This window comes from Vigna unguiculata, chromosome 7 (genome assembly GCF_004118075.2).
Source record: "Vigna unguiculata cultivar IT97K-499-35 chromosome 7, ASM411807v1, whole genome shotgun sequence".
NCBI classification, from domain to species: domain Eukaryota; kingdom Viridiplantae; phylum Streptophyta; class Magnoliopsida; order Fabales; family Fabaceae; genus Vigna; species Vigna unguiculata.
Window position 1 is genome coordinate 23,909,292 of NC_040285.1, and position 10,151 is coordinate 23,919,442.

Genomic DNA, 10,151 nt, shown 5'->3' on the forward strand with positions numbered 1-10,151 from the left:
ACTGCCTCATGTTAGAGCAGTTAAAGGCTGTCTTTGACACCAAGCAGCTCCTGGAGCTGGAGTTTCAACCGACTAGTCTAAAGCGTTACATCGGTATATGTTTGCGAGATACTCATCAGTATGGATTTTATTTGTTTTTTGACGTAATTTGTGGCTTTTTGCAGATTCCAGGATGAGAATGTCAAAACAGGATCTAGCCAAACGATTCAGGGCCCTGAGAAGTTCTTCTCAGACTTCACTTGCACAGACGATTCCTCTTGCTCAAGAGGACGTGACAGTGGTATCCGACGAGGAGGCCACTCAATCTGGTCCAAACCTTAAAAGGTGACGCCCCCTGAGCCGAGCAGAAGCGGTGGTGGACGAGACTGCTGGGGTCTCTGTTCGGTCCGAGCGTACTTTGTCCTCAAAAGGTCCGCGGCTGCAGGAGGGGTCGAGTAGTGTATGCTACAACTTTTGGGATTCTCAGTTTAACCATAGAGCGCATAACCGAGCACATAACGTTTTTTATGGTGATCTGCACTGTCTCTTGAATCAAGAGGTCGACGTTCTTCAAGAAGACATAAACGGGTTCCTCCATAAGACTGAGGTGTCAGTAGCTGCTTTGTGTGACAAGCTAAGTCGTGCGAGTCTTGTGGAGAAGGATCGAGCTGCGGAGTTAGCTCTGCTTAAAGCGCAGTTGAACACTGCGAAAGAGGAGGTGGCTCGGCTTTCCAGTGAGATGGAAAGTTTGCAGGGACTAAAGGCAAAGTTGAAAGAGCGGGGGGAGAGGATAGAAGAGCTAGAGGTCGAGTTGCAGCAAGTGAAGGAAGAATTTGTCGAGAAGGAGAAGTCTTGGCTGGGCCTGGAGGAGAAACTGGTGAACGAAGCTGTTGCTACGTACAGAGTGGGTTTTGAAGCTGCACTGGAGCAGGTACGACTGCTGTGTCCTTCAGCGGATGTCTCGGCGGCTGATGCCAGCAAGATTGTCCGTGACGGTCGCTTGGTGGAGGAGTAAATCTTTTAGAACATGCTCTTTATTTAATATTTTGTAAACCTTGACAATGTTCCTAGTGCCTATGTCGTATATCTAATAGGAAAGAACATGCTATATATATATATAATATAGTATTATCGTACCTGTTTTGAGAATTCTATTTGCGTCTTGATGATTTTGATGTCGGGCTCCGTTTTTTGAGAATTTTTCTTGCGTTTTGATGATTTTTGATGTCGGACGCTGTCGTCGAGCTAGGTTGGTAACCCTCAGGCTTGATAACCTTCAATGCGAAACTTAACCCTCAGTGTGGTAACCCTCAGTGTGGATTAAAAACCGAGCAAGAGAGGTCGAATACGGATTTAAATCTGACCCCGAGCCGAGCTTAGGGGATTTGGTCGAATATGGATTTAAATCCGACCCCGAGCCGAGCTTAGGGGATTTGGTAGAATATGGATTTAAATCCGACCCCGAGCTGAGCTTAGGGGATTTTGTCGAATACGGATTTAAATCCGACCCCGAGCCGAGCTTAGGGGATTTGGTCGAATACGGATTTAAATCCGACCCCGAGCCGAGCTTAGGGGATTTTGTCGAATACGGATTTAAATCCGACCCCGAGCCACGCTTTAGGGGATTTTGTCGAATGCAATTTTAGGAACTAAATTTATTTGATTTGATTTGTCTGCCGACCTCGTTAAAAAACCCTTTGTTCCTAGTAAAAAGGGAAAAAGAGTGTCGGTGAGAATACATAAACTTCAACTGAAAAAGAAACGTAAATTCCTAGCGTTCCATGTGCGTGGTATACGAGCTTCGTCTAACGTTTCGAGATGATAAGCGCCTTTTCCGAGGGCTTGTTTGACCCTGAACGGTCCTGTCCATTTTGGGGAAAGTTTATGCTCGAGTTTACACGTGGAGTAATCAGAGTCTCTCGTATTACCGACTTATGATGTCCGGGTCGGGAGTTACTTGCTAATTTCGCCAACAGGTCGGCGCGACTATTTTGTTCTCGTGGAACGTGTATGAGTTTGAAGGATGAGAAGAACGAACTAAGATGATGTACGAACTTCAGGTAGCACGCTAGTTGAGGGTCCCGAGCTTGGTACTCTCCAGACACCTGACCTGTGATAAGCTTGGAATCGGTCTTTGCTAGTAGCTGTGACACCCCGAGTTCCTTGGCCATGAGCATTCCGGCGATAAGGGCCTCGTATTCGGCCTGGTTGTTACTAGTTCGGAAAGCAAACTTCAGCGCTTGTTCTATCATGTTGCCTTCTGGGTCCTCTAGGATGACCCCTGCTCCACTGCCTTTAGTGCTGGACGCACCATCTACTGAGAGAGTCCACGAGCATTCGGATTCTAGGGTGTTCGTCCGCTCGGTCGTCGACGTAAGCTCGGCTACAAAATCGGTGAGGATCTGTGCTTTAATGGGTCCTCGAGGTTCGTAGTTGATGTTATATTGGGAGAGCTCTATTGCCCATTTCACCAGACGCCCGGAGATATCGAGCTTTTGTAATATCTGTTTCAACGGCTGATCGGTCATGATAATAATAGAATGGGCCTGGAAATAATGTTGTAACCTTCGCGATGTGAACACGATCACCAAAGCTGCTTTTTTGATTCCTTGGTAATGTGCCTCTGCCCCTCTTAACGTTTTGCTGGTGAAGTATATCGGTCTTTGTTCGTTTTCTTGTTGCTGAACAAGCACTGTACTGACTGCCAGGTCGATTATGGTGAAGTATAGTTTTAATGGGATCCCTTGTATAGGTCGGCGCAGGACGGGTGGGGAGGCCAGGTAGGCCTTCAGCTGTTGGAAAGCCTCTTCACATTTATCATCCCACTGGAAGCCTACATTTTTTCGTAAACAACAAAAGTATGGGTGACCTCGATCTCCTCCTCGGGGTAGGAACCGCGATAAGGAAGTCATGCGTCCTGTGAGCCCCTGGACTTCCTTGATATTGCGTGGACTCCTCATGTTTATTATGGCCGTGCACTTATCTGGGTTTGCCTCGATCCCTCTTTCCGTCAGTAAGAAACTAAGAAACTTTCCTGCTCTCACACCAAATACACATTTATCTGGATTGAGCTTTAAACCGTATTTGTTGATGGTTGTAAAGAGCTCAGATAGGTCGGCGGAGTGATCGGTTGGTTGCGTAGAGGTAACGACCATATCATCCACGTATACTTGAACATTGCGTCCGATCAGAGGGCTCAAAATTTTGTCCATCAGCCTCTGGTAAGTGGCTCCAGCGTTTTTTAAACCGAAAGGCATTACCTTATAGCAATAATTGGAAGCCTCGCCCATAAAAGCCGTTTTGTCTTCGTCTGCGGGGTGCATCGCTATCTGATTGTAGCCGGAGTATGCGTCTAAGAAGCTGAGCATACCTCGGCCGGAAGCGTAATCCACTAACGTGTCGATGTTTGGAAGAGGGTACGAATCCTTTGGACAGGCATTGTTGAGATCCGTAAAGTCTATGCACATGCGCCATTTTCCGTTACTCTTCTTAAACAGGACGACATTGGCTAACCACTCTAGGTATTGGATTTCACGTATGTGGCCTGCTAACAGGAGCTTCGCAGTTTCTGTATGGACGACTTCAAGTTTTTCTGGTGACATCTTTCTTCTGCGCTGCACTTTAGGTTTCGCCGTGAGATTGACGTTTAGCCTGTGGCTCATAAAATCCGGGTCTATCCCGACCATGTCGCTAGGTTGCCAGGCAAAGGAGGCCGAGTTGCTCCGGATGACGTCCAGGAGCTTCCGCTCAGTATCGTCGTTTAGGTCATCTCCGATTTTGACGACGTGCCCTTTGCCGATTTCAATTTGCTTGGTTCCCCCCACTGGCTGGGGTCTGCGCTCTTTCCAGGATCCTTGCGATTCGGCGGCGGGAAGTATTGCCTTGGAGGAGACGGCGATAGTGTAAGTAGATCGCCGCATCTTGAGGCTATTCTCGTAACATTTCCTAGCGGTGGCTTGGTCCACCTTTAAGGTGACGACTTTGCCCTCGGTAGTCGGGAACTTGACTTTGAGATGGCTGGTGGAGATGATAGCTTCGAGTCGATTAAGCGACGGTCGGCCTAGCAAGACATTGTAAGATGAAGGTGATTGGACGACTATGAAGCGTATGGTGATGGTTTTTGAAGCATCCTCGTTCTCGTCGGCAACGAATGTGGTGCGCAGATCAACGTATCCCCTCACTGCTACGGGATCGCTGGAAAAACCGACCAGCACGCCATCGAACGATCTTAGTTGATCCAACGGTATATTGAGGCCCTGGAAGGCTGACCAGAACATAACGTCGGCTGAGCTGCCCTGATCTACTAGGACGCAGTGGACCCTTCTTCCCATCGCGATTATGGATATGACCACAGGGTCATCTTCATGGGGAACGATGTCTGACCGGTCGGCATCAGAGAACGTGATTTCTGGTGTTGGGGATCGAGCAGGTATCATAGCCGTCGTCATTATACTCCTACAATATCGCTTTATGCTTGCTGATGTAGTGCCGCCTCCAGAAAATCCCCCTGCGATTGTTAATAAATCACCTAGGACAGGGATTTTTTGAGGAGTTTGGGTTTGGGATGCTTCCTTGCCTTTTTGTGGTGGTCGGAGGTATTTATCGAGGTATCCCTTATCTTTTAGCCGTAGCAGCTGCTCTGTCAACGTAAAGCATCGTTATGTGTCGTGGCCCCAGGCTTGGTGGAATTCGCACCAGGTTTTCTGATCACGGCCCAACGTTCTTGTGGTTGGTTTGGGAAAGCGGAGATGTACATTGACATCGACGTCTTTCAGAACGTCGGTTTTGGCGGATTTGAGTCGTAGCTGAGAACGAAAGTTGTTACTTCGCCCAGTTCGGTTAACAATGGAAGTTTGGGCGACGTAAGGTGTATATCTCCAATCCGGTTGTCTGACCTTGTCGATATCGTCGTACCTTTTCCGAGGGGCTTTTGTCTTGGCATCGCCCTCCGACCTACGTTCTAGACGTCGCTTGTGGCGCATCACCTCGTCGGCCTCTATGTGAATAGATGCCCTGGCCCTAATTTCAGCTAATGAAACGGCCGGATTTCTGACTAGGGAATCACTAAAGGAGTTGGCGCGCAGACCTTTGAGAAAAGCGTCTACCAAAATTTCTTCGTCTGGATTAGAGATGTTCGTGCTGGCGTCACAAAAGTGGTTTATATACTCTCGGAGGGGTTCGTCTGATCCTTGCCTTATGTCGAAGAGGTCTGCAATTCGTGGCGGTTTCGCTTTGTTCGCTGCGAACCGTTCAATGAATAGTCATGCGAAAACTTGAAAGGATGTGATGGTGGCTTTAGGGATCCCTCCGAACCATTTGAGTGCTCCGTGGGCTAATGTGCCTACAAAACTTTGCATTTTATGGCATCACTTCCTCCGGAGATCAGCATTTGGGCTCCAAAAGCCTTCAAGTGCGCCTCGGGGTCTGAGGTGCCTATGTAAGGGGGTAATTTGGGCATGATGTACTGATGTGGAACCTGCTCGGACATAATGGTAGGAGAAAAAGGATGGTTTTCCTCGTCCGTTATCTCGGCCAGACGTCGACCTCGTATTCGATCCTCTCGGACCTGGAGGCGGCGTAAAAGGTCTTCGTTGGATCGTCGTGCGATGTCTTGCTCGCGCAAGGTGTCCTCTATTCTGCGCCTGTCGTCTTCGGCTGCTTGACGGGCTGTGGCGTGCTCCTCTTGGACCTCATTGGCCCGATAATGCGCTTCATCTGCTCGTTGTCGTATTCGCTCATTTTCACGCCTTAATTCATTGATCTGCTGTAAAAGCTCCGCTACGGTGGGGGGTGATGCATTATTGAGTGGTGAATGATTTGGAGGATCTTCGCTGGTATTCGGACTTCTGACCATGGTGGATATGTAAGAAATAGGGCCTGGGAATCAGTTTTACCAATCCCACGGTGGGCGCCAATCTGTTCTCGGGGGGGAAGGAGACCTTATCGGATTGCCTTAAGTCCTCCTTGAACAGAGTATGTGTTTTCTCGACCGGTTTCTTGTCTTCCCCCTGGGTTCCCCTTTCCCCTTTTTATATCCTTGTCGCCCCTGGTCGTGTCCGGTTTCCCCGAACATCGTGGAGGGTAAGTTACCAAGGATTTAGGAGGTAATGGTCAGCTTTTTCGAATATACCGAGTATTTCGGTTTCTCGACGTGACAGATAGGTCAAGAGCAAGCTCCCAAGCTGATGCGTTGCGAAAAGTTCGGCTGATTAGACCGAGTAAAGATCGGCTCAGCCAGGAGTACAGGAAACTTAATCCTGACCTTCGTTGTAGCATGATTTGGCCAGCGGTCGGATTTCGGTTCTCAGAACCGAATTCTGAACTGTTTTTTAATTTTTTTTTCATTTTAAATTTGAGAAAAAAAAAGGAAAAGTATATTTATTGGATAAACATATCAAAACACATATTTGCTTTTAGTATATTTAAATCTGATGTGTTTTACTATATATGTACTAATTCAATATCTCAATAAATGTTCTTACGTGCGTTTTATCATAAAGACAAAACTTAATATCTTGATTGGATAGACATGTCAAAATATATATTTGCTTTTAAGTACATTTAAATTTGACGTGTTTTAAGATTCATGAATTGACTGAATGTGTCAAGACACATCTTTACTTTTATTCATCCAATAAATAAATTTTTTATTCACTTATACTTTTTCAATTTCATTATTATAAATTCTCTAATAAAAAATATATTAGTAAAAAGAAAAATGTAACAAAAACAACTTATTTAAAATATAAATTATTTCAATAAATTAGTTAAAATGAAAAAAAATATTAAACCTTTTTACTAGGTATAAGTAATTCTTTTACTTGTTTTGTAAGTATATATTAACGACTAACATTTTGAATATTTAAATAATAAATTTCAAAGTATATATTTATCTTATAAATATACATTCATCAATTCCAAAATATTCATTCATCTTATTATTAATTTTTAATAACTATTCTTAATAAAAAAATATAACTAAAAAAACATTTCAAAAATTAAAATTTACAAAATCCAACTATAAATATAAAACTTTTTCATCTTATATATGTATATAAATTTTTTATTATCTTCCAAATTTTACAAATCACACTACAAATGTTACTATATTATTTTTCCCATCTTAAAATATTATATTATTTTTTTAAAATGTACTTTTCTAAATTAAAACGAAAAAAACAAATAAAAAATCTAGCTCGGAATCGGCGTATGCAGGCGAGTAAATCAGAATTCCGTTATCCAAAAATTGAATTTTGAAAACTAAAAACTAAAATCACGCTACTCAGGTATATATTAGGAACCGTGTGTTATATGGGAAAATAAAAACAAACTCAGAAAACAAAAATCGTAAAACTGCTCGACTTTTAAATGCTGAAGTTGTTGTGCATGTGGTAATTGTTTCTTCGTCACCAGCAAGATTAATTATAAAGCAACTATCTTTAAAAATACTTACAAAAACATTAACAGAACGAAAACCAAACATCAAGCATGCTGGAATAAGAAAAAGTTATCGAAATCATTTTACTTTACCAAACCATAATCTGGGATAAAACAACTCTTTTCCATTTCTACCAAATCGTAATCTGGGATTCAAAAATGTTATCCAAACCCTACCAAGCTAAGATTTTGCGAAACAATTATTTATTTGACGAATGAAATTTATTTTTTATGTATATTTTCTCAAGTTCTAGCACCTCTAGGATTTAGAAGCCTGCACTTTGTTGACAATCTAAAATCCCAAAAGTTTTGATTACAATGATTTTTCCTCATTACTTTCTCTCAGCCTTATCTGTAACGTTGGACCCTGGTTCTGTTAGAATGACATCAAATTCACTAAGAGTCCACTCTGCTACTTCATCCTTGTCGCTAATAAATATCTCAGTACCAGAATCAAGAGATGTCCACACTCTTCTGGCAGGAGGAGTTCCTGGGTCCTGCATCACATGAAAAGAAAAAGTTATTATAATGCGTGGTGACTCATGACGACTCATTAGATTCCAAATAATACTACAGTAGTAGTTCAATTATTGACCTGATAAAAGTAGAGTCTACTCGATAGCCCTCCAACATCGAGTTCCCAAGTTCGTGCATCACCCACCCAACCATCACCCTTTTTAGTGGGATACCCATACTCACCCCATATAGGGTGAGGAAGCAACTGAAGAATCTCTTGTGCATGAGGGTTGCTGTAAGGGTCACAAGTGCTCACTGGTTGCTCCAAGTGTTCAGCATTCCCAGGAGCACAATAAAAGTGATATGCTGAGTAGGGGAAATTGGCTGTGTCATTTCTGTGGATTTTTTTGTTGTCTGGAGTTATATGATATGGTGGACAATTACCCAACCCTTTGGGGCTGCACCACGCTGGGGTTTCAGGGTTGATGATCATTTCACTGTATCTAGTCACATCACTGAGTAAATCTCCATCACAAGGAGCACCATTGTTCTTCCAACAGCTTCCCATGTCTAGAAGGTAGAATTGGCTCTTGGAACCTCCCCCTTGCTTGATATCCATCCTCAACTTCACCTTGAAATTTGGTGACTCTGGAAGCTGAATCACCCACCAACAACAACCCAAATGGTTTAATTAATCATCACATTTTAAGAATTAAACAGAAATTAAAATCTTGAAATTGGACTACAAAATGTTGGTCTGGATGAACTCACAGTTTTTAACATTCCCCTTGTGTCGTAGTGGTAACCCCCAGAGAATCCTTTGGTTGCATCAGCTCTAAGGTACAGCATCAACCAAGGGTATTTCTTTGAAGTCTTTAGCTTGTGTTTGAACTCCCAACTTCCAACATTAACTTTCTTCTCCCAAATTACCTCATAGTAAGATGCACTTTCTTGTTCACCCCCACAACCAGCATCCAAATCGTAAGTACCCCTGAATCCCCCAGACATTCTTCCATCTTTGAGCTGTGTCCTTTCATGGCACAAGATGGGTTGGTTCATGCACCCTTTTCCAAAACAAGGAAACCGTCCCGGACTAAAAGGGGGTTCCTTTTTTCCATCCTTGGGACATAACCCAGACGTGGTGTCGTAGTTTCCATTTTTCAGCATTACCATCCAAAATTGCCATGGCCTTGGGGTGTCTGCAACTTCACACAAAGAACCCAGATACAGTTCCTTTTCCGCTGCATAAAGGTCTGTATTATTGATATTTTGTAACTTTAGACCAGGAAACGACTCTCCCACGCCAAGTCTGTTATCAGCTTCTGTGACCTTGTGAGTCAGAGAATCTGGCCATCACAACCACACAATGATGGTTTCATAAAAAAAACAACAAAGTATGTGGGAAATTACAGAATAAGAAGAAATATCACATGCACAATATCTGACACAATATTGAAGATCAAACATGCAAAAAACTGAACTAAGAAAATTTATATGATTCTGTTTGTGTGTCAGGTGATTTGGTTTACCCGAAAGATCAAAACAGTCAGCAGCTCTTGGGCTACCCATGTGAGGAGCTTCTTCCCCAACTTCGTTGCAGAAGTTCCAAGCTTCAAAGGCCACCCTCAGACCATCTCTCTGCATTCCTGGGTCTCCTACGGCTGAGATATGACTCTGCTCTGTGGACACAACAGAGGCACTGAACACAAGCACATTCATGAACAACACAATCAACATTTTCTCCATTTGGGGTTCAGAGGCAGAGGAGCATGGTAGAGGGTCTAATCCAACGTTAGGAGCACTTTCTCCTTCTGGTTTCGGGTGAAACTTTCTTACCTTCTAAGTGCCACTTCTTCACCAAATTATTGTATTTTGTGAGTACTGAATGAATAGGTGTTGTTAATGAGATATTTATAACCACATATGGATCTCTGTCAAACTGAGAGACTAGGATAAGTCCAGTTGTTACCGTCGGATGTAAATATTCCCTTATCGGAATAAACGATGTGGATGTTTTATTGAGAACTTGCTGGGTAGATTTGGAATGAGTAGATTGAAAATTGCAATTTAGTCCTCATGTCATTAACGGTACTTTTGTACAGCTAAGTTTATTGTATAATGAACCATAATTAATTATAGTTCAGTTCTGTTTGCATCGATGAGCCCATTTTTTGCATGTTTCAGATTATCTAGATTTTGGACAATCTCAGATGATCAAAAAATTTAGTATCTGTTTTCTCAATCCTCTTACTATAAGTTTTTGTTACAATTCTCTTGGT

General features: G+C 43.1%; 1 protein-coding gene across 1 annotated transcript; it reads right to left on the minus strand.

Moving 5' to 3' along the window:
* Nucleotides 1–7,486: 7,486 nt before the first annotated feature.
* On the minus strand, nucleotides 7,487–9,768 carry LOC114189710. The gene is made up of 4 exons (XM_028078365.1): nucleotides 9,402–9,768; nucleotides 8,644–9,218; nucleotides 8,012–8,527; nucleotides 7,487–7,913 (listed from the first exon to the last, which is right to left on the minus strand). The coding sequence occupies exons 1-4, from the start codon at nucleotides 9,616–9,618 to the stop codon at nucleotides 7,749–7,751; spliced, it is 1,473 nt and encodes a 490-aa protein (XP_027934166.1). The 5' UTR covers nucleotides 9,619–9,768; the 3' UTR covers nucleotides 7,487–7,748.
* Nucleotides 9,769–10,151: the final 383 nt, after the last annotated feature.

Coding starts and splice junctions, on each gene's coding strand:
- LOC114189710 (XM_028078365.1), bottom strand. CDS start 9,618: ATGGAGAAAATGTTGATTGTGTTGTTCATGAATGTGCTTGTGTTCAGT. Junction 9,219..9,401: donor TGACTGTTTTGATCTTTCGG/GTAAACCAAATC, acceptor TGTGATGGCCAG/ATTCTCTGACTCACAAGGTC. Junction 7,914..8,011: donor GTAGACTCTACTTTTATCAG/GTCAATAATTGA, acceptor CATGTGATGCAG/GACCCAGGAACTCCTCCTGC.